The 24,889-nt window shown below is 44.6% G+C and overlaps 1 protein-coding gene across 2 annotated transcripts; it reads right to left on the bottom strand.

The window, feature by feature from the left end:
• Window positions 1-383: 383 nt before the first annotated feature.
• On the bottom strand, window positions 384-10,961 carry SMNDC1 (survival motor neuron domain containing 1). Of its 2 annotated transcripts, none has more exons than XM_086466500.1 (6): window positions 10,927-10,961; window positions 10,093-10,212; window positions 6,156-6,298; window positions 4,141-4,302; window positions 2,913-3,066; window positions 384-2,148 (listed from the first exon to the last, which is right to left on the bottom strand). In XM_086466500.1, exons 2-6 carry the CDS (start codon window positions 10,210-10,212, stop codon window positions 2,011-2,013), a joined length of 717 nt encoding a protein of 238 aa, XP_086322626.1. In that variant the 5' UTR covers window positions 10,927-10,961; the 3' UTR covers window positions 384-2,010. The 2 variants fall into 2 exon arrangements, with proteins under 2 accessions (XP_086322626.1, XP_086322627.1); XM_086466501.1 differs by lacking the exon at window positions 10,927-10,961 and adding an exon at window positions 10,541-10,550.
• Window positions 10,962-24,889: the final 13,928 nt, after the last annotated feature.

Genomic DNA, 24,889 nt, shown 5'->3' with positions numbered 1-24,889 from the left:
GGCAGGGGGAGCGATACAGTACAGCTTTGTCACAGCCCTCTGTGAGACCACAGGTGACCTTCCTCAGCCCTTGGCTGGCAGCATTGCAGGACTATCACCTATTTAATGTCACCGCTGAGACTTGTCCCTGTAGGGGGCAGGCTGTGGTACAAATTCCCTTAGCAGGGGGCTAAGATTATTTTAATCTTAAATTAAGAGCTTTTCTATGCAAAAGAAAATTTTACCCACCTGCTACAGGTGAAGAGGAGGAATTAAGCGAAATCTGCTTCACCTTGCAGGGACTGGGTTCACTGTTGTGTAGCACACTGTGTCCAGCGGATTCCACACTTGCCGCTTCCCCTCCCACACACCCCCCATGTATATACTTGGCACTTTGTCAGATATATCCAGCAGATTTTAAACACTTTATTTAATAAAAGTTAAACATACAAAACTGAAATTAACACACTTTGTATTCATAAAAATCACCTTCTCCCATTATAGGGAGAACCTTTTTCTATGTATGGATTCTAAACTACCAGTTGTAGAGTTTAGCTTGAGTTGTGACTCAGGTAACTGATGGACATTTCCACCAATCAGTGCATCAACAATTGCTGACGTGACCTGATCTAGTTAACAAATTACAAAATGAGCTACATTAACATAATATACAGGGAAATAATGGTCAGGGTTAATGGACAAGAACCACCCTTTAATTGGGGTTTAAATGGGGGAAAGCTGCTGTGCTCTTGTCCATTAACTCAGCCCTAGATTTTACAAAAATAATATCTACATTGTATACAGGGCTACCCATTGACTTCTTTAAACACATTACGGGTTCAGAGCTGGCACCACTACCGTAAGTGAGGGACAAGTAACAGAGGAAAGCAAATCACATAAAATACAAGAAAGCAAGAGCTTTTACACGGGGTTTCGCGAATAAAACTGGCGGGGCTCAGCAGCACTGTAATACAGCTGAAGTGACAGTGAACGCGAGGGCCAGTCGGTGACTGAAGGACACGACCTCCCGCCGAACCTTCGCTCACTCACAGCTGACGAACTACGGGGGCTCGAGGCATCGTACCCAGTTCTGCTCCCCTGGATGGGGCGGCCCCGACACAAGGTGCTGGGGCGTACTCCAGGCCTGGGCCCCTGCTGTTAAACCTGCGAGAGGGGAGGCGATGGCTCCTTTCCAAAGCACAACCAGTTCTGTTCTACCACAGTCTGGTCTGGGGGGAGGGGGGGGTGGGTATTTTTAAGTACAGTTCTCTACTTTGGAGTCCAGGTAGCTTGTCCTATGGTTCGCTGGTTACATTTCAATAACCTCCTATGAAAATCTGGTGAGTATTTAAAAAGGAAAAAAAAGCATGTCCTCTGCTTAACTCCTAGCACAGGAAATTCAGACTGGAATTAAAGTCAGATTTATTGTTTCTAGCACAGGAATCATCATTAGCAGTAAGGATCCTATGGCCCTGTTCTGCCCTCACTTACAGCTGTACACATCGATCCTCAGTCGATTGGAAAGGGAGGAATTTAGAACTTCCTTAGCAATTCCATGTGACCTGTACGAGCTACGGATGGAGCCCAGCTCTCTCTCCCCAAGCTGCAGCAGCTCTGTAGTGCCGAGCTTGTGGCTGAGAGAGCACTGTGACAACAGAAACGAGGGAGGCTGTGACGGTGCCATTTTTACACCACCACTTTTCTGAAGGGAAAAAAAACACTTCACTATGAATGGAAGATACTGGAGACCAAAGCTGCAGATAACTGCTGCTTTCAGAGTAACAGGTAACAGCAGTTCATGAAAGCCTTTACCTGCAGAATGTATTTTAATGCAACTACAAAAAGTTTAATGACTAGGGGCGTCAAATCAATAGCTGGAGATTTAAGGCTCGTATCAGCTGAAGCCAAAGTGATGGTGACAAAATGGACTACTCGCTATGTGCCAACAAATAATTTACTTTTAGAAAAATATAATGATAAAAAGGTAAGTGTAAAGCCCTGCAGAGATGAAGTTCCACCTTTTTCCCCCTGTTACTGAGGCATCAAATGCCTGACATTATATTTAGAGGTATCTTGATACTGTGTCATAGGTTTGTCTGCAATTCCACATGTTCCGACTCCAACCTTGCCAGTTACACTCTCAGGGGAAGCAAAAATACTCCTCTTTACCTGCAAATGAACAGAAAACGCCATTTCTGAATAATTACTAACTTGCTCTTAAAACCAAACCAACACACAAAACCACAAGCAAACATTACCCTCTGAAGAGTTTCGAAATCCTCAACTTCTTACCTCTAGACAGGCATGCGTTCTAAGGGCTACCTCCTCCGTGACATGTCACCAGCAAGTGAGACAACAGAGCTGGGGATTTCCTGGCACCTAAGTACTGGATGTGACCGTGGGACTCGGGACCTTGGGTCAGGCCAATAACGACTAAAATTCACCCCTCAAGCTGATCCCTAGTAACTGTCCGTACGGAAGACTGATGTTTTACCACCCCGTCTGGCAGCTCTGGGTGAAGCCGTGATAAAAATGACACAAGGCTTTCAAGGGTCCTTGCTGCCTTTTGCTGCTCTACGCTTGCTGTTCCAGGGCAATTACTTAGCGCTGTGTCTGCCAGGTCATAAACGCAGCCAGGAGTCAGGCTTTGAGGCGTAGCCAGGCCCCCAGGTTCCCAGCTCCAAAACACCCCCTGGCAACGGAGAGGGAGCCCAACTCTCCAAGCCAAGGGCAAGCTCAGCCTCTGCAGAAGAGCACTGCTCCAAAACCATCCAGGACAAAACCAGGCCTTTCCAGCGTACAAACCACCAAACCGCCCACTTCAGAATCCCAAAGGTGAACCCCCTTTGAAAACCCCTTCCTCCCCGCTCCCACGGTACTGCCCAGAAGGCCGTGCCCCGTTGTTGCTCCCGTACTGACAAAAGCCGACCGACCTGGCCTTTCTTGTTTTTAGAGTAGGCTCTGTTGTTAAACTGTTGCCACTTGACTTTCTGGTCCTCTCGTTCCTGTTCAAGTTCTTTAATTCTCTGAGCTTTTTTCAAAGCTTTCTTCTTTTTATACTCTCGTTGCTGGGCTATCATCTCTTTTCTGGAGAGAAAGAAAAAAGACATTTTATGTTTGTGCCTTTTCCTGTAAGAAACTAAAACGCCTGTCAGACAGACATGCACAAGAGTTTTCCATAAGTAAATGACAGTAAATATTCTCCATTTCTAGGAAAAAAAAAAAAAAAGCCTTCCCATGCATCAGCATTATATTGCTTATTTATATATTTGGGCATAAGAACAACCCCACCACAACCACCCCGTAACGCAGTGACCTGTCAACCATTTCTGAAACAGGAAGTGTACCTGTCAGCACTTCCACCCTTCAGAAACATCTTGGGTTTGGAAAACTAAAATAGCCCACTCAAGTGAAAAGCCCAAACGTTTCTAGAGGTCTGCAGGACTCTCATGCTACCAAGTACTGGCCAGGGATGGAAGGAAAAGAACAAAGACAAGTTACTTCAGTAAAGCTGAGGAAATTCAAGTTGATCCACACCACAACACGGCACCCCCCAGAATGATCTCTTGGGGAAGGGATCATTGTCTATAATAAACTCCGAAATTGTACCACCTTTCCCCCTGCCCTCCCAAAAAGACCCCATTTATAGCCCTTAAAAATACCTCCCTATGTTAGACACAGCAGGACACTGAATAAAGCGCACGTCCCCAGCGATGGGGTCAGCACAGGTCTCCCGACACAGGGACAGGGCGGACGCAGAAGTCCTGCGTGCTGGTGAGCACACGTGCGGTGAGCCAGCTCGGCTCTGAGAGCTGCCCGCGCGAGGTCCGGGCTGGAACCCGGCGGCCCTCTGCTCTTGGTGAAAAGTACTAACTTTTTTTAATCTACCCCTTACATACTCGGTATCTTGAGACAGCATCATCTGAGTAAAAAGTGTATCATGTTATCTCGCCAGGACACAGAACACACACGATGCAGCCACAGTGATCTACCAAACGTCATATGCCAAATTGATTTAAGATCCTTTTTTCAGCAAACACGGGAAGATATTAAAGAGATGTAACATTTCAGAAAAAGGGAGATTCTACTTCATCAACCACTTTTTATAGCTGTGGGAAAAGAAAAAACAAAAAGGCAGCCTTCAGCCTGCGTGTTACTTACTTGGACATGGGTTTGTTGCCACTGTCCTCCTTTGCTTTTCTTCCCTCTTCCACAGGCTTGAGGTTGAACAGAGGCGTCACTTCAGCGTTGCCATATCCCGCAAACGTGACCGCAGCTGTTCCATTCTCCTCATCTATTTCTTCAATCTCAGCTTCATAACACCTGTAAAGATATCATGGCTGTAAGCATGTGAGTAAAGCTTTAATACTCAGCCCTTCAACACCTACACTGTCAGTCATTAAGTAAAAAATTTGCAAATATTGGCCTTCAATTCTGGGGACAATGCACTAATCAAAGCAAGAGATCATTTTCTTAAGGTCAAAGGGACACAAGCACAAAGACTGGAGTCTGCTGTACTTGACCTTTAGCATCAAGAAGCCATGGCCTCACAGTTATCAAGACTAATGATTAATGCTGGGGCTAATCTAATCAGATATCCTGATCTGGTTCTAGTTCTGGCAGGTCATGTGATTGGGGAAAAAAAAGACCCAACAAAACCCTGCATTCACAGAACAGAGCTCTCGGGGAATTCACCGAGCAGTTTTGGAAAATGTCAGCTCACAAAAGCAAAGCTTTGGTTCCGGTTTTCTCTATATGAAAAAGAATTAAAAGCTGAAGCTTTCAAAATATTGCCTCTTCGACACAAAATTTAAAAGTTTTGTTATTGATTTAAAATAACAATTTTGAAATTTTAGCGGAAATCAGTCCATATTTATGTGTATGAAACATTTTGGCCAAACAGACCCCATAATGGGAAAGAGGAAAAAGAGATAGATGACAGTTTCAAAAATATTTAAAATAATCGAGTTTCAATTCAGAGCAAAAGGATGAATCTAAAGCAAACAGAGGAACGAGAGGTTTCACAGACAATATTCCAGTTAACATTTACTAAATTTCTTGTGCAATTTTAGTGGACCAACAACATCTTGAGTTAAGCTAGATGAAAATACATAGAAACCCAAACTGCATGAGGTAAAAAGTATTACCCTCTGGCCAGCTCTTCGTGAAACACTGGCCACTTAAATGTTGCGACAAAAGCAGGGGGTTAACAATAAAAGCAATACATTTAAGTCCAACAGATCCATGTCAGTGGACACTCTGGCACATTCTTCCCCAAGCTCTAACCCAGCGATCAGAGCAAGAAGAATGACTCAATGGTGACCCAAGACAGCACGATTCCATTTTTAAGTTCTCAGCCAAAATCAATTTACTCATTAATAATCTGTGACAGAAAAACAGTTCACTTTGAGGTTTGTTTTCTGCCCAAGACATCAATCGCTACACCAAAATCTGGACATGGTTACTACAGTGTTAACAGAACCACATCCGTTGAACAACAGAGCTTCTCTCCAAGTGGTAATGACTGGGATATGAGACCTGCATAAACAGGACTTTAAAAGAACTGCAGCAGTTATACATTTTTGCAGTATGGAAAGTAATTTTAGAATGTTTATTTCAAAGATTATGAAGGCAGAATGGACTGTATGGGTTCCCAGAACTTCACAGGCCAATGTAATGGAGAGTAAATCCAAAAAGCTGATTAATTCTATAGTTACGTTACACAGTAAACCAGCATTTCCAGTTAAAAACTGATTTCCAATTGGAGGCACAAACTGAGATACAGCAAGCATTTTTCTTGATAGCAACCAATAACATATAGATGAGTGCAATGACAAATTAGGAATTGTACATCCTGACACCTTTACCGCAAGGCAGCTGACAGGTCAGTCTCTGACAGGCTGCCATTTACTGCACTAGCAAATGGCCATTTACCAAAGCCACCCCACTTCTGCGAGGTTAGCGACAAACACGGCATTTCTAGAAAATGACCCCACATCGCTTTGGTTTTTTTATCTAAAATACTGACCTTTAATAGAGTACAATAATAGCTAATATCTTATTTATTTCCTAATTTCTTGTTGCTTTTAGTCGCCCTAGGGGCAGTTCAAACTGAATAAAAGTCTCTTACCATTGAACTATTTCATGTAACTGTTAGAGAAGTTTTCTACACTTACTGTCCATCCTCACTCCATATCGCCATACACCTATCTCCAACCTTCCAGGAGTGACTGGGCAGAGCAGAAGCAGAACTGTCAGAACTTGCAAGAGTTTCCGAAGGTTGTGTTGAAAGGAGATCTTTGGTTAATTCTATGACTTCCTATAAAAGACAAAAACCCCAAAAAGAATAATTTTTTAAGCTCTGTTACCATGCACACTGGTTTGGTTTTTTTTGAAGTTACTGTATTAAACTCCCAGCTGATGCAAAGCGGCCTAAGCTCGGTTTGGTTTTTTAACCCTTTAACTAAACGAACTCATTGCCAACACAGACAGAAAGACGTATGGCCCTCAGGGCAGTGCAGTGAAGCTGCCCGTGCCCTCCTCAGAATTTCAAAGAGCAGCCTGTTATTTTTATAGCAGGTCTTTCTAGATTAATTGTTCATGCGTAGGCACAAAGACGCAGCTAGACAATCTCAATTAAAAAAAAAATCAACATTGTGACTCAGCACACACGGCTGCACGTGAAGGTGGTTATTGACAGTATGTGGCAGAGCAAGTACTCCGCAGGACAGTGCTCTGAACACAAAACCTGAAAGGACATAAAGCTTCTGTGCTCTCTGTGGCTGGCAGTTTCTTCCATCCCTTCCCCTTTGGGACTGTCTCCCTATATTATACTTAGTAATTTCTAAACCACACAACTGTGACTATAATTGCAGCATATCTCAGTGATGAAACGTTTTTCAGTTTGCTGAAACATATGTGGACTGGCTGAACTGAAGCACCCAGAGCCAGGGAGCAGGAGGACCTTCCACCACTGCCACTCTGTAAAGCCCTCTCGCTTACAGAAACCGTTCAGGTGCATACTGAAGAAATTTGTTTCCTTAAGTCTCTTCGATACAAGTGTTTGTTTTTCTCCAAATTCCCTGGCCTTAAAATTCCAAGTCAGGCCTTCCCTTGCTAATCCAACAAGACAAATAAAGTAAGAAATTTTTCCAGTTCCTTTAAACATTATTCATTCCCAGGCAGGAGCATGCGAAAGCCCCTCCCCAACTTCCTGGCAATATTATATTCTTATTCTGCACAATCAAGACCCGCTGGTTTCCACCAGTGTTAAGTCAGAGGAGCCAGCACCTAAAAGGCCATTTAAACTTTCTGTATAAGGCAAAGCAACTCTGCAGTCCTTAAAGAAGAAAAATTCTTCAGTTTTTTGAGTATCTCAGCATGAACCATTGTTTATCTGTAACCCTCCCCTAATTTAAACATTTACTGTTAGTTAGGAGAGTGACAATGTTCAACTGAGGCTCAGTGGAGCCTGAACTTCCCCCCCAGTTTCACATCCTAGTTCAGCTACAGGCATACGAAGAGTAGCTTTGGAAAAAGCAGTAAAAGAACCTAAAGGATCATAAGCAGTTCCCAAATGAGAAGTGACTGCAGTATAAACTCACAGGTGTTTTTATCTGACAAACTACACAACTGGCATGAACGGCCTAACAGTTTGATTCTGTGGCAGCTGTTAACGTCTGAATTTCCAACACCTTCCTAACAAAAGTTCTGCTCTCTGTTTTAGAGGAGCTGCTAGTTCCTAAGCGCAACAGTAAGCACGGAAACGTGTTTACAGCTACTTCCACTTTGGTCTCCATTTTCCCTAACACTACTGCTGAACCAGAACAGATCCTGATTACCAAGTTACCCAATTTGAGGGTGCCGCGCAGAACATAAAGCATTGGCCTAGTTTTCCCTCCCAGCCACAAAATCCCAAACTATTCCTCAACACACGGACAGCTGTATCCTGCAAGTCCAGGAGGCACCGTGGTCCGCAGTAGGCATCTTATCTCAGCAGGTCAAATACATCAGGCACAAGCTACCTGAGAGGGAGTGTTTCAGCTACGCGGGCTACAAGCAACATGAAACTGTTGAGTTATTTGTGCCACATTCATAGATGGCTTGTTGTAGAACTCAGATGTCAAGAGTTTCAGACAAGTCTACCAAGGGTTCTTTCAATTTGATAAAGTCACTTACACACCAGGCTATAAACGGCAAACTTTTGGTGAAAATCTTCATCTGATGTCCGTGTATCAGTGCTAAGCACACAAGATGGAAACATTAATTTTATTGCAACCCATGAGACAGTTCTAAGTCTTTACCAGAATAGCTCATTCAAAGAAAATTTCTGAGCACAAGTTAACTACCACAGCAGCTCGGTACAGCCAAACGGGCTGAACAACATGGCTTGCTGCCACATCCCCATGTCACAAAGGTGTGACCCGCAGAGTGCTAGTTAGAGTTTGCCAAGATTTGTCCTGAGCAACTGGTCTTTAGAAAGCCAGGCAGAGCTCTACACTCGAGATCACAATGCCCACAGATGCCATCTCCAGTTACAGAAGGTGACAGCTGCCACCAATTCTCCTCGACACAAAAGGTAAGTTTGGTTCCTGGGTGATGGACACTGTCCTAGAAGCACTTCAGTGACATGACAAGTGACAAGCTAAGTATTTATACAAATTTCTTCTGATATTTACTTTAATCTTGTTACTCAGGAATAAGCTAAGTGCATGAAACGCACTAATGCATCACTATTTACAACAGAAAAACACCGTTACAATTGCACAGGAACCACCTCTCTGAACAGCCCAAAAGCTGTTTAGTGGCGCCGCTGAAGCACCAAACCCATTTTCGCACTTGTCCGGCTGGCAGACGTTACATCTGCAAAACATTACGTCATTTTCAAGGTGGAACATGTGGATAGCAAACCTTTTGGGGACGAGAGTGTAAAGATCTTCCCCATTCTGTGCAGAAAGCTTTTATAAAAAAGTTTGCAAGTTGTCCTTTCACATCAATGATCTCTGCATATCAAAGCCAAGGTCGTGTTGGTATCGGAAGTATCATCCCATACGGGTTTTGCTGTGCATTTTAAAAATATAAGAATATACACATGCTTTTAACAGTGTACAACGAAGGACGTCCCGATGATCTACAAAGTGCCCCGTGGGCACAAAGCCGTTGTGATTTAAAAGGTATTCTACAGATCGCTGAGTGGAGGCGCTGCTCGTACCCTGGCTGAGGCAGCACCTGTGTTGCTGCTGTTCCCACACAGAACAGCCGTTACCGAATCCCGGCCTGGGTACTTTCACCTGTTTTTAGGTCTGAGGGCTGAAGCGATCCACAATAGCAATGAAGCAGCACCTTGGAATATCACAACAAGGTTTAACAGTACCGCTGGGGGGGTTAATGCCAACGTGTCTTTAGATGCACAAGACTCTAAGACCGCTTATCAGCTTAAAATGAGGCTGGTGGTCTTCCCGCCACCGAACACCACCCTAAGGGCCGGAAATGGTCTTTAGCTCCTAAGAACGCGGTATGCTGTCAAGGGTTTAAAAACTGCAGGTGGCAAATGAAGAGCACAAAACTCTTCCTTTCTTACACAAAACCCTTAACACAGCCAAGGTTCAGCTGAACAAGGGATACTGCACTACATGCTGAAGCTTCTGTCGCTGCAAATGCGCGCAATGAATAAACAGATTCTGGATCATATGGTCTGACAACAGGAAAATACGAAGAGGAGCACACTGTTAAGCCCAACCCTCAGGCTTTGGCATAATATAAGCAACAAAACACAATGACTTTCTAAAAAATGCTTTAAAAAAAAGAAAGAAAAAAGCTATAGTAAAGACAGCACTGGCATATCTTTCATCACTATGAAGTTTTTAGCAGAAGAGTTTACGCTATATAAATTAGTACACTTTTTTTACTAATCTACAAGACAGGTTTAAAATAGGCCACACTCGTTTTTTTTTTTTTTCAAACCATCCCTAACATAATTGTATCAAATTGTGTGAAAAAAAGAGTAATAAACCTGCCAAGGACGTATTTTCTCTGCAATGTAAATATTTAGGAAAAATTAAACATTTGTTTAAGACCCTAAAGTTTCAGCTACTCATACCCTTAAGCTCTCACCTGTAAGTCTTTCTTCAGTTTTAGTAAGTCTTCATTTTCTGCATTCCCAGACAAGGCAGCCTCAACTTGCTGAAGCTGAGCTTTGTAGCTAGCTAACTGCTTAGCAAGGTCTTCCGACATCTGCAAAAACCGTACAAACACACACAACACATCAAAATGACAGGCCTGCTGCCTTTTAATCGCACCTTGTGGTGCAAGTGAAGTGAAACTGATAAACAACACAAAAAGCTATTCCTGAAACAGTAAAAATACAACTCGCTGCGTTTCAATAACGCTCTATTTGACTATAAACAGCCGCCCACTCTAATTCCAGTACTGCTCCACTGCTCCCGAGCAGTTTCTGAACAAGCAAGCTCCAACACGTGTCTGTGCGCGGGCACAAGGAAAACGCGTAACTTAAGAGCGGGCAAGCAGCGGGGCCTTTAGCCCACCTCGAAACTACCCCCACCGTGAGAAGACCACCGCGCACTACAGTATTTCCCCTCCGGTTGCCACAAGCCACAGTCTTCACGTTGACAGCAGCGAAATCCTCCGCGGCACCCGGGAACCGGCCCCGCTCCCGGCCTGCTCCCGGCAGCCAACCGCCCAGCACCAAGGCCGCCGCCGGCGAGCCCAGCCCAGGGCCACCCGCTCCTTGTCGCACCGAGGCGGGCGACTCGGGGCGCGGCGGAAGGGCGAGCAAGGGAGGCAGGGCCCGCGGGGAAGGCCCCGCGCCGGCGGACAGGCCCAGGCCTGAGCCGAGGCCTAGGCCTAGGCCCAGGCTCCCTCAAAGCGCGAAGGACGAGGCCGCCGGAGGGAGAGGCGCGGGGGCGGCGAGCAGCCACCGCTGCTCACCTCGGCGGGCGTGCGGGGCCCGGGCCGGGCCGGGGGGCGAGCGGGGTGGCGCCGCTCCGGGTCCCGTCGGGCCGCGGTCGCTTCCGTCTCCTTCGCCGCAGGCCGGGGAAGGGGGGGGAGGGGCGGGGCAAAGGCCCAGCGCGCGCCGGCGCCTCGCGAGAGCTCCTCGCCGGTCACGTGCCGCCGGTGCGCGGCGCTGGTCGGCCGAGCGCTCCGGCCACCTCGCGCGGCCTCACGGGTCACGTGGAGGGGGAGGGCGCCCCTACCGCCTCGCGAGAGCGGCGCGGGGCGGCAGCGCGCAGGCGCGCGGGAGCCGGGCTGGGGTCGGAGCCGCGGGGCCGGGGCCTGGGTCGCTGTGGGGGCCGCGCCCCGTGTCGTCCGCTGGGGCGGGGGCGGGGGCGGGCGGGCGGGCGGGAGGCTGCGGGTGGTCTCCTGGGGGTTTCGCTGACGGCTGCCGTGTCCCCTCACCGGTCCCGGTGAGAAGGGGGCAGCAGCACCGCCTCGGGCAGGCGGCTGCGGCGCCCTCCCCTCCCCCCCCCGCCCCGCTGCGGCTCGGCGGTGCGGGAACGGCCCCCTGGCTGCTGCGGCTGCCCTGGCAGCGCTGGCACCCGCGGGAGCTGCGAGCGGCGTCGGATTCGTCCTCCTTGGGGCGAGGCGCCGCTCTTGGTTCGCAGAGGAGTGACGTCAGGTTTCTGACGTCTGACCGGTGTAGGGGACCGCAGGGCAGCCGAGGCTGCTGGCAGCTGGGGGGTGCTCTCCGCCGCGGCTTGGTCCTCGGCAGTGTCAAACACGGTGCTCGCTGGGTGCTTACGTGGTGGTTAGAGCCGCGCAAAACCTAGTGCCACACAAGTTAGGAGAGAGGAAGCTTCGGTATTTGCTCCTACACCGGGAAAGGAGAGGGGGAGGAAAAGCTCAGTGACGTCTTCAAGCCTGTCACAGGAAGAAAAAAATTACTTCCTGGTGGAAATCCAGTAGTTAATTTGGCCTCGAGCCTGTGAGCCAGGCGAATGAAGCAGGCACCGAAAAAGTTTGTTAGTATTGCCAGGAGAATCAGTGTCTCCTGCAAACATCGTGTCCCTTGTGGTCATCAGCACGCAGGGCTTCGCAGGAAGATGACTTCACTTGGACTCTTGAGTTTGTTTACATACTAAGGGGATTTATGTCTGCCATGTTCTGTGACACTTGATGTCCTCAGAGGATATCCTGACCGAGGATAAAACACGTCTCTCTATCTTGGTGTATGATTTGAGAATCAAAATGCAGAAATTACTGGGTGCTGTTCACAGACTGACTGATGAGGCCAAGTGTAACAGTGAAGGTAACAGTAGCATCTTCTTAGTATTTTTATTAATAATCTAGAAGTAGATACAGGAAACAATTTCTGGTAAGACTGGACAGGCCAAAAACTGTGGAAAAGACATAAAAATGTATTGATGCAGAGCAATTCTTACGACTTCGTAAGCATATCTATGAGTTAAAATGCACATCAGTACGATCAATTTCGACTTCATGTCTCAGAACAAGAAATCTAAGGCCAGTCTGCAGGACTGAAGCAACAGGGACTGAGGAGGCATGCAGGGTCCAGGTATCTCCAAAGGCAACAGCAGCAAAACCGAGAACATTTCTGTGGTTGCATCAGCTGGACCAAGCGTAAGAAGGTGTTCTATAAAAGTTTTGGTGAGACTTAATACTGAAACAGTATATATGTTTCTAGAGTCTGGAGTTTTATGGGGTCTGCAGACTTCTAAAAAGAGCAGCTGACATTGTTCAATGGCTGGAGAAAACACCCTTTGCTTGGTGAAAGACCAAGATGCCCGATCTGTTTAGCTGGTAAAGGAAGATCAGGAGGTGACTTGATTACAACGTGTAACTAATTTGGAAGGGAAGTAGTACAAAGCACTCAAAACATAAAAACATTGCAACACCCAGTTGGCTAAAAGCTAAAGGTTCAATTACTTTTAAGAGTGGGAGTTTTTTTCTCTTGGTTTCTTCAGCTCAGGATAGTGCCTTTGTAGAGGCTATTTCAACATACACCATCATTCAAACACATGCTGCTACATATAGGAAGACAAGCCAGATCTTGAAACCACTGATCTTTAACTCTTACACATTGGAAATTATGAACTGCATCCTTAACACCAGAATTGTCTTCACCCAAAAAGAGATTAATTTTTTTTTCTATTTGAATAAAGCAGCTCTTTTATATTGAGGAAAAACACAGCGTAAGCAGGATGTCTTCCTGCTGTCTTACAGATTACAACTTTTGCCCAATATGTTTTACAGTTTATTAAATGGTTCGTGCTTGAAGGGTCATCTGCGTCGTAGCTCATTAGCACTGTTTAAGAAAGTGTATCCAGTTGTTGTCAAGGTTTTGTTCTTTCTGTATTTGTTAGGAGACCAAAGCAAGTTCAGGCGTATTTGTGCCATGTCTAAATGCTTCTGACCGCATTCAGTACTTTCACCTCGTCCACAGGTGGCAGAGTAGCTGCCTGAACTGTATCTCTTCATAAATCCTTACTTTCTATGAGATGCTTATACATTGTCGTGCGGTATTACCATATATTCATAGAATTGAGACATAGATTTACAGGCTATAAAGTTCTACTGCAGTAGTATCATCATTGCGAAGCAACTGACACTACGTTACTGGAATGTATATCCTAGAATCATTAGGTTGGAATAGACGTCCAAGATCAAGTCCAACCGTTGACAATTTTGTCATACAGGATACACAGAGTTCTAGTGTAGGTTACTGCCAAATGAAGGTGGGACATTTAAGACGATACTTCATCACAAATGCTGTAGACTCTGTTACTAAGGTAGGGAAACCAAAAGAAAAGGCAACTCCATCAGCTTTTACCTAAGCCAAACTGTTGCCATTAGCACCGAGGCTTTCAGCTGCGATTCCTAGTGGGAAGCTGATGGACACGACCGTACTTGGGGAACAACCAGGGAAAACTGCTGTATCTGGAGACTTTGTCACCATGCTGGTGCTGTGGGGCAGCAGTTAGCATAGCTGTAGTGGTGATAGCCTGCAGCAAGTGGCACAGCTTGTTGGGAAAGGGAGGCTTCTAGTGACCAGCATAGCTGGGGGCTCTGTCTACATTTAGCCTGTAGCCAGGGCTAAGCTATAACAGTTTCTCCATCACCTGACAACCCCTCTCCAGCCAGGGAGGGGAATCAGGAAGAAGTAGAGCACACCCATACATGGAAGTGAAACAGATTTAGTGAAACACCACCAACAGAGATACACACAGAGCTATACTCAGTGACATGAATATCCAGTCATCACAATCAACTGGAGACCAGTCCTTGGGAGAAGCCAGAGAAGAAGCAGAAGGAACCCCAGCAGAAACCCCACAGGAGCTCCCTCTCCTCAGCAAACCTTCCCCCTTTATAATGACCATGACATTATGGTGTGGGCTGCACCTGCAGCTAACCCAGGTCAGCTGCCCTGGCTGACCTGAAACTGCTAATGGCCTGCCAGCATGGCTGGGCTGGGATTCTGTCCCAGCCAAACCAGGACGCACTCATGAAGGGGCTGCCTGTCTTCACGGCAAATTAATTTACAATTGGAAGAGACTCTGGCGCATCCTGCAGCTGTGCTTGGCACGTCCAGGAGGTGGTAGTGGTGCTGCACAGCACGCGTGTATCGCCAGCCGTGTTTAACCAGCAACGCAGGAAACACTCTTGTAAGTCCACAGTTACGTCTGCATTATTTTTGTAGTTAGAGCTAATGAGAATGTATATCTGAAGTTGTTTTTTGAAGATAGCTGGGACTATCCAGTCTTTTGAAATGTGTGCAATTTAAGTAAGACACTTAAATCAGCAATATTCTGCATTCCTTAATGTTAAATCCTGGATCAGCTGAGGGTCAGAGATTGGAGTGCTCAGCAACCAACTAATGCCATAAAGACAATTCTGTCCAAATGGTTTAATGTCCCTGATTTTCAACTTTGTGCAGATAGGTGGTTGTGCACAGCACAGGGACCTAGACACTAGCAAACAATTGGCTTCTGCAAACAAAACAGTCTGTCCTTATGACAGAAATTGCAAGCCAAGTCTAGGCCAAAATGGAGACATGGGATTTTTTTTAGGCTTTTCTGGTAGGCTGCCTGCCTGGCAGGCGTTGCCCTGTTAGTAGGGCAGTGTGTCAGGCTTGAAAGTCATTGGGACATTCATTTGGATCAAACCATTAAGAAAATATCATAGTTCAGTTTTGAGCATTTTTTTCCTGAAGATGTGGGGTTTTTTTTCTTTCAGTTGACTTGTGCCCCTAAGCAAATTTGGCTTTGTTTTTAAATTATTTTTTTACCATTTATCATCATGGGCAGAGCTCTCAACTTCATCTATACAGGCAATTATGTGATATTTCCCATTATGAGGCAGGTTTTTTATTGTTGCTTCTGCAAAAATTGGTTGCTATAGGCTGATTTTTTTTTTTTTTCCTGCACTGGCAGTTTGGCTCTGGGTGAACTTTGGAAAGCTTTGGCAGTTTTGCACTTACAAAGTTACAGAAAGAAATGCTGATTGGCCAGGTACGTAATTAAAATACACAGCTATTCAGTTGAGAGGTTCACATGCCTCTGTTTAAAGCACAGGCCTGACACTTCTTAGGGAAGTTCTGCTTCTTTTAAGGCTCCACTTTTTGCTGTTCTACTCTCCTGAAATTTGGCCTAATTGTAAAGTTTTGAAATACCCAATTTACACAGAAGTTTGTGTGGAAGTGAAGTCAGGTGAGCATGTGCACAATTCCAAACTTAATTAGCTCTCTACAGCCCTGATGGTCAACGCAGATTGTGGTGCTACTGGGAGCTCAACCGTGTTCTGTGCTCTGAATGACTGCAGTAATTGTGCCCATCAGTGAAAAAGGCACGGTGACTAAAACTGAGGAGGAAAAGTGAATCAGAACTGGATGAGGAATGAGAGGCAGGGTGGGGCAGCATGGACATAAGGCAAAAATGTCAGAATTAGGAAGAATGGACCAAAAGCTTGCGTCCATTAGGACGTCATCCGCTTCAGAAGGGTCTGAGGTTCTTGGATTTCCATTCTGCTGCAACTGACGGCTTGTGAGAGCTGACAAAACGCCGGCTTACGTGGGAAATGACAACCTGCCAGTGTGATCATTCATTTTACTGGCACAAGCAGCAGGTCCATTTGATCGGTCTTAATCAGGCCTACAAAACACACACTTGTCAGATGGTATTTTCAGCTTAATGTGAGTCTTCAGCTGGGAGCAATATGCCAAGCCAAGGTGTGACTTCTTTCTCCTGAGGCATTCTGCCATCTGCGTCAGGGAGCATGTCAGTGCTGGAGGTCTGGGGACATCAGAAGGCGGCAGCTTGAGATGCTGCTGCTGCTTCTTCTCGGGGTGCTGGGAAGCCTGTTGCTGAGACTCCTTACGTCCGGAGAGAAAGTTGAGAAGATGAGGGGAGTTTGGAAAGTAGGGAGCAGGGGCCATTGCAGTGGGCAGAGGAGCCTGGAAGGGTTAGGATAGGCGCTTGAAGCAGCGAGCCAGCAGTGTGGGAGGTTTGGGAAGCAGGAACTCGAGGTTAATATGGGAAGAGCGTGGGGGTATTTTGTGTTTGTGTATGGGGAGGGACCTGGGAAGAGAGGAACAAGGAGGACTGCTGTGTTGGATTGTGGGATTGGTATGGGGGAGAGGAGACCCGAGTCCTGTGGTGGGGAGGGTAGACAGAAGGAAGGGTATTGCGTGCGCAGGGAGAGGGACGCTTGTAATGAGGTGTGAAAGGAGAGGGAAGGGGATGTTGGGTGCAGCCGTGGTGACTCTATGTCTTTTCCCCAGTACAGGGTTCCTGCCAGCTGAATGCTGCGCACTGGCTGGGGTTTGTGGCCGCCAGTTAGCAGCTGGGTGGCTGCTCTGTGCTGGTGAGCTGCTCTGCCCTGTCCCGCAGCTGCAGCTCAGTGCTGGCAGTCTGTCTTTGGTGGGCCACCCACACGGGAGCTGGGCTCCTGGTCCAAGTGCTCTGTTCAGAACACAGGATTTACAGTAATCAAGGATGTGTAGTTAAAAATAGGCTGTTGATAGGTCCTGTATCTCTGTTTGCTGAATTTTAAAGGAAAATGAGCTGAAAGAAGTGGAAGAGAGCTTTGCAAGAGATCTGCTGAATACCCCTATAAAGATCTGGATTTACTCTCCTGTGTAGAAGTATCTACGTAGTGTGAGTGAGGTCAACCTGTGTATGGAAATAAAGGAAGCTCAAAGTGTAAACGTAGAGCTGATTGCCCCATGGGACTTGTCACTGAAAGCTGACCAAAGAAGCTCTGATTCAGCTGGAGGCAATTTTGCTGCCGCTGGGACATGGTTAGATTGCTTTTAGGAACTGTCATACGTTCCTAGGTTTTGAAAAATCATAGCATCTTGGCTTGGGACAGCTACCACTCCCAGTGAGGGTTACTTAGGCTGTGTGAGTAGTTTTTTGGTGGCAGTCAAAAATAGGAAGCAGCAATTTGAGACAGTGTTACTTATTTATAAAGAGGGTTCTGATTATTTGCTGTCTATTCTGAAGTTAATGACATCAGAACTTTAATTAGTCACTTGGACACCTTTGGACCTCAGTGTCTCTATTTCTTTGCCGTCCCATAGAACAAGGGATAATAAAACTACCTTATGTTGTAGAAATGAATACTTTAAAAATGCTGCGACACAGTACTGATGAATATCATATGAAAGCCAGCAAGAAAATGAAGAATGAAGAATTCTCTCTCTAAAATAGAATTTGAGGAGTCCATGGCAAATTGTGAGTTCCGCTGATGTAGAACAAGGTTGTCAATGTCTGGCATCAGAGCAGTATCAAGAGCTATTGAAGTCTGACTGTGTCATGCCATGTTCTGCCTCCATCCTGTGAACCCAGAAGTTGCCCACAGTTAACGTTTTTAATGCTGAACTGTGATAAGGTTGCTTTTGCAAACAACACTGTACAGGAGCCTTCGAAAACGTTAACTGTGCTATAGTAGCTGCAGAATTCACATGCACCAGTGTGCTTTCTTTACCAACGTAAACACCATGTACAATTTGCATAAAATGCAAAATATGCACATCTCTGTTCCAAACTTTTCCATCCTTCATTTTACTGACAGACTTTCAGACACATTTTCCTGAAGTGAGAGAATTTCTGGAGTATGCACGTAGCGGTGAGAGGCGGCAACCACCCATCCTGTTGCGTGAACGAACTTGTTAGATGTTCCCTTCTACATCATGTTAGTCACTACTTAAGCAGCGAGACTGTTTTCGTGTGGTTTAGCATCCTGTTCCTGGTAATCAGAGTGTTGTCTCGTGTCCTACAGCTGATGCATGCTTAGAGAAACTGAAAGTCCTTCTACAGATGTTTCCTCTGAAAATGAAACTGAAATGTCTCTTATGGTAGTTGTCTTGGACGTCCTTGCACCTTCTGCAGATGAAGTCAGTTTGGATCCTTGGTCAGCAAGTTGCGTTTTGCAGAGGCTACTAATAAAAGCAGATTATATCAGATAGGCACTTAGAACTCTCTTTACCAAGGTTTCTATTTATATGTCACTTGAAGGAAAAAATTGTGGCTGATATTTCTTTAAATGCTAAATTTCATATAAAAAATATTGTGGTATCCATCTTAATGTGACAGGGAAACCAAGATGACGGGTTACCAAGAGCGTACGAAGATACAGGAGATTTGGAAGCCTGACTACATGATTCTTGTTCACACAGAGGTGTCAACACCATGTTTGGGGTCTGGGATAATTTTTACTCGCTGTGTAATGGCTAGAAATCTATGGGAGGTTTTTATTTGATTAGGTTTTTTTAATTTTTCTTTCAAGCTTTTTAGCAATTTCATCTTACTCTTCTTAAGTGCAGTGCTGTCTACATCCTTTACTTACAAGGGAAAAAAAGTATAGTTGATATGTTGGGCTGTTTCATACACTGGATTTTTTCCCACGAGGCTTTTGCTTCCCCATGCTATGCTTGCTTTATGAGAAGGTTTCAGTTCCTCAGTGTGGTTATAGATCCAAAGTCTTTCCAGAGCTTTAGTGCTGCAGAAGGATTTACAACTCGGCTCGGTACTTTATTAATTCAGGGATAGGTGGTGGATTCCGATTAGGTCCCCTGAAATTATGGGGATGTTTGTCCCCATCTTGGTCAAGCCTATTGACGTAATTTGGCAAGAGGGTAAAATATGCTGTTCGATAGGATTTGACCCTGTGCTGTTACCAGCGGAGAGAGCTTAAAACAAAAAGCAATGTCAGTGGGAACAAGATGCTGATTATCGTCAGTGACTGTTATAATGGGTATTATTTGCTACTGTTGCAGTATCTTTTGAATTAAGCAACTGAGCCTATAATCACACTAATTAATGAGACGCAGCCTGCTTTTCTCTGAGTTTTCCGTTTCACACCAGGTCATTAATGTACTGACCTTTTCCAGGGGAGGTGCAGGCAAGAGCGTGTGTAGACGAACACTTGTTCTTCCTGTGTTTGGCAGGAGGATTTGATGTGTAGTTTTAATTGAACATGGGAAGTCACAGTGTTTTACAGAGAAATAATGGTGGACAGCTAATCAGCTGAAGTGCAGCTGAGAGCTGAGCCTTCTGAGTTTGAAGACTTGGTGGGGTTTTATGTTTGCTTTTTTTAAGCATCAGTCTCAGAGTCTCCTTGGAATTTGCCAGTCACGCAAATAAACGTGAAAAGCTAAATATGGATCCAAACTGCTGCAAGCAGTGCTGATCCATAGATTTTATCTGGAGCCACAAAGCAGATGTCTTACGTGTCAAACTTTTTTTTTTCCTTTTTCTATCCTCCCTCCCACACCTGATGAAACTATTTAGCTTTGAAATGTTGGAAGGCCGCATACCTGAAGTGGCAGTGGGCTTGTTTAAACATCATTTTCTGGTATTAGTTTTGTAGATCCAGGTATGACTAATAAGGAAGTTTCTTCATTCAGTGTTCGTGGATGACCAATTTGTACTAGTATGAGGAACAAAGCTGGTATGAGGAGGTCGTGTCGCCCAGGGAGCAATTCAATCCCCAGAGTGAGTCATGATACTGATATCTTAAGCCACAGGGAGAAAACATGGTAGCAAAACTCAAACATTGGGTTTCTTTCTTCTGCCCTTTTTTTTGGAGATATTTCTAAGCAGGCTTGTTTCACTAACACTCGCGGTGTTAGTGTTTCTAGGTTTAGGGCATTCATTTGGGCTCTCTGCCTGCCTTTGATTGTAATAGAATGAAGATGGTCACTGCCTGGTAAATCAGAATAGTGAGCATGGGAAATACCATTTGCATATGTCTAGATGAGTTTTCATAGTACATTCCTCCTTTTTTAGTCACTTAGGGGATTTGAATATACCTTGCAGCAGTGGAGAAGCTAGAGGGGTTTGTGGTGTTGAATTATGTTTTTCCTTCAGAGATGCTGTTTCCTTTGGAGCTAGAGAGCAAGCACAACATAGCACAATTATCATATCAAATTATGATCAAATTGATAATGTTAGCGGGTCTGAAGGCAGTAAATGCACCCCTAGCTCTGAGGTATATAGGCAGGCCCATTCCATATCACAGACTTCTCCACGTCAGAGTTGCTGTGTGCACGCAGAATAGTTTGCTCCACACTCTCCTCCCGGGATCACTGCTGAAATCAGAAGGGCAGGTTATTTGCAGTTGACAAAGCTTTTAGTGGCATCTCCAATTAAGTCAATAGATATTTCCTAATTCCATTTCCTGCTGCACTAAAAACTCCCTACCAGTAGATGATGATGCTTTTCAAACCATGAAACCATCTTAAAAATTTAATCTGGATAATATGTAAAACCAGTAACAGAATCAGAGTTCAATAAAATACGGACGTGATTTCAGACTGATGTAAAACAAGGCCAAATTAGGCTGTGATATAATTTTAAGGCTAACCTTGAGGGAGCTGTTGTCAGGAACTGTGGTACAGAGTGGTTGAAGTATTAGATCAGCTGTGTTAATCCTTTTTTTTTTTTTTACTGAAACCTCTTGGGAAATAATCTTTCTAGATTTCTTTGGAGCATCTGTATAGATCTAAGCAGGGAAATGCTGTTGTTCTTGAAACTCTAAATCACTGAATGAGTCTCTGTGGACAAGTCCTATCATCAGTTGTACTAATAATGTAAATGATTTTAGTCCAGAGTGTTCAGTAGATATCGATTCACTTCTTTTTTGGAGCTAGTCAAGCTTTCAGATAGTATATTCGCATTTACATGATATTAAATGACTCCATGTGTCTAATTAGACCAGTTAAGAACCTTCTACAATTTGTTGATTGGAGAAATTGTTGAAAGTGAGAAGGAAAACTTTGTCATAAGTAGATGTCAGTATCCTTGGCACAGAAACAGGAAGAGAGGAAGGAGAATATAGAATAATAGAAGGAAGGAAATTAGGTGTGGTTTAACCTACAGATGAGAGTTAACAATTTGGGTTCTGCTGCAGGAAGAAATGCAAAATTGAGTCAATGTATAGCGCATACCACACAGACATGCTGAAGTGAATAAAATGTATATTCATCTCACAAGAAACAGGAGAGTCTTGGGAAGCTGTTTGTTTTCATTAGGCAAATTGGCCTCTGTGTTTGTCTTCAAAGCTGTAAACCATGTAAGCCAGCATAGAGCAGCTAAGCGCCATCATTTAGACTTCACTGTCTGCTTCACTGTGATTTGCTTTTGTGTAAAAAATTATTTATCTGAGATTCTAAGTTTGTTTAGGGGCTGTTCCTGTGATGGCATACCCTTCAAGTGCAGTTTAAATAATTTTTACAATTTTCTCTTTTCTAACGTTTTACTATTAAGATAGACTTCCATTTGAGGTAACTTCAAGTTTGTCTGTAGTTCACTTGGCTGGGGACAAGTCTCCGAGATGTCCCTTGGGCAGGGAATGGCCCATTGAGAAAGCAGCTCATTCACACAGGTAGCGTAAGGATATGGGCACCAGTGGAAAGGCTGTCCATGCGTAAGTAGTGCCATGTTTAAGGTAGGTGTAAAAGCTGTATGTAAGGTGCAGAAAATCTGGGTGCTTTATGGTTTCAAAGGCTGGCTACGCGTTGAAGCCATTTAGGAATCCCACAATTCTGGTTTCAGACTGTTGCTGGTGTGGTCAGGTTTGATCTTCCTTTTGCTTCGTGCAAGCCTCTCAAAACAGAGGACGTGCAGGTAACTCGTGCACGCACCCGTCTTCAGACTTTGCTCAAGGTTGTGAGGAAAGGTAACTGAGATAAGGTGCCTGGTGTTTGGTGATCCAATGTAGGCAGTTATTGACACCTCTCACGGAAGAGCCAGGCTTTGCTAGATCAAATCTTCCAGGCAGAGGATTTTTAGGGATTACGTGGAGAGGGTGACTTAAAACCTGGATGCCTGACGTATTGGTAGGGGTTTTGTTCTGCCAGGACTTTGCAGTTTAACCCTGGGCAAAGTTACTTACCTCTTGTCCTTGCTCCCCCTGGGAATACCACAGGGCAGAAGCTAACACACACAGAAGAACTGCCGGACGCTCAGACTTCTCTGCTGCAGCCTATAATGGAAGGAGGGTGCTTGGTCACTCATCTAAGTCATTTAGTTACCCGTTCCTGCTTAAAATAGCATCAAGTCAGCATGACGCATGCTCTGCTGTGTTGTGGCCCACATAACATATGCTGAGGTACAAGCTGTGAGCCCTCCGTTCCTCTTCCCTAACACGGACGGCAGACGTCACCTTCCTTCCCGTGTGCTACCGCAGCCTGACCCTCGTGTTCGAACCGTGCAGGTGGAGTGACACGGAGGAGATGACGGAGCCAGAAGCTTCTGAAGCACACAACTTCAGAGAGTTTGAACTTACAGAAATAATATATCAGGTAAATCTGCGGCTGTAAACGAAACCTTGGGACACTTGTACAGCCGTGACTAATCCTGCGCACACTGTGACTCAGCTAGTGAAGCATTTATCAGGAGAGGTCCCAGAGCACTCAGTTATAAACTAATAAATAAAACCATCTTGTTTTCTGTAACAAACAGAATCATTGAATCTAATTTCACCGTCTGTTCCTTACCCCTTCAAAAATAAACCACCCAAATGTTTACAGAGAGAGGGAACATCATTTGTAGTAAACAAGCCCTTTGCCTTAAATTCATGTGTTTGCCTCCTGGTTGTTTCTCTGTTTCAAAGTTCAAAATCTTAAAACTCTGAAACCTGATTGACTCCAAATTATTTTGTAAAAATGTGGTTTTGGTCTGCTTTGTGGTTTATGAGCTGCATGGTGACGAAATGGTGATGACCAGATGTAATTCGTCAGGTTTATATCATCGGCACGCTATATATGTTGGCTGAGGGTAGTTAGAAGAGACTGTAAGACACACAGGGTTTTTTGATGGACTTGGTAAGAGAACTTAAAATAAGTACATTACTCATAGTTTGGTTTCCCCATAATAAAAAAGCCCACAAAATTCTAGGCTGAATCCAAACTTGACATCTGATTTATTCTAAAACATGAACTAAGGCATGCAGATCCTATTGGAAATTTCTGCAAGGCTGTTAGATTTATTATGCTTTTCCATATTTTATTCTTTCCTTTTTTTTAAACTTTGAAAATAACATTTACAAGAAAAAAATGAGTTAGTAAAATATTTTAAGAAAAATCACGTTTTCCAGGTGTTTTTGTTGGCTTTTTGGCTGAGTCAACCCCTAAAATAACAAGTGCAAATTTTTTCTCCCTCTCTTCAGCTCGAGTTGTGGCATTTACTGCAAATTAGTATTTAAGGCTGCGTCTTGTACTTTGGGTTTGTTTTGTGGTTTACAAACTGTGCCTGTCCCAAGATCTTTGTGCACAAAATGTAGCGACCTCTGCTCCAGATGAACGTACAGGGAGCGTTGCTGTTGGTGCAGGGGCACTGATCTAAATGAGGATGCTTTTTTATGACTCTTAAACCACTAAAATGTGGGATTGTGACCTCTCAAGTCAAGTGGTACTGCCAAACTCTTTGTCTGTATTACTTTATATCCTGATTGAGTCCGGCACATTTTCTTCATATTTGTTCTTTCATTACAAACTATTCTTCTTTAAATACAGTCAATGTCTTCAGAAATAGAGCCTGTCCAACATTTTAGCCCATCTGTTTAGTTCTCTATCCTGTGCCTGGATTTGAGGAGTCTAAAAGAACTTTTAAACCAAATATAGCCCAAATATCCAATTTTCTCGCTGTTTTAAATCAGGAATAGATAAACATCGTCTGAGTCTGAAGGTTGTGTTTGGCCTTTGATGGCCACCCTAAAAACAGTATTTCACGTGTTCTGTATTTTTCCTGGTTCTTTAGTTATGAGTAGTGTGAATGGATAGAAATAACTTCATTTTATACAGTGATAAAATTGGTTGCTCTGAAAATGTAATTACTTGAAGATGTCTCAGTTTTGCTTCACACTTTTGTTGAAGACAGTGAATTAAGCTATCGAGCAGAGTGTAATTAGTTGATCCTGGAAAGCAAAACGCCTCAGGGCATCTGTTCATTATTTAGAATATTTATCCTTAGGTCATCTGGATGATTCCAGCTGGAATGCGTAGTAGGTGAAATTTTACAGTGGGAGCCTTTTGCTAAACCTAAAACAGGCAGGTAAATGCCAGCTTGTGTCTTAGTGGACAGGAATGTGTGTGTAAAAACTGCATCAGTTTTGATGGACCACATTACAGGCAGCGGTAGTTCAGGGGCTAAAGTGTTGGCAGATTGAGTTACACCAAGGCTGTTCCTATGTAATGCATGGGTGTGACACGTCTCTGTGTTTATAATGTCCAGCCTGAAGTCAGCCTAGTTTTGTCTAGCAAAACTGCTAAAGTTCTCAGCTGAGATGATGCAGACTTGTTGTTGGTGTAGATTTGTGTTGTCAGTTAAGTGCCTGCATGCTTGGCATGAGAATGCCCTGGCAAATTAGAAATACACCTGCAAATACGTTTTAAAGATGCTGAAACATCTCATTGCATAAAGTTGACACATGT

The sequence above is a fragment of the Leptosomus discolor genome, chromosome 6 (assembly GCF_034619465.1).
Source record: "Leptosomus discolor isolate bLepDis1 chromosome 6, bLepDis1.hap2, whole genome shotgun sequence".
NCBI classification, from domain to species: Eukaryota; Metazoa; Chordata; class Aves; order Leptosomiformes; family Leptosomidae; genus Leptosomus; species Leptosomus discolor.
This window is presented reverse-complemented; position numbering and strand designations above follow the sequence as displayed.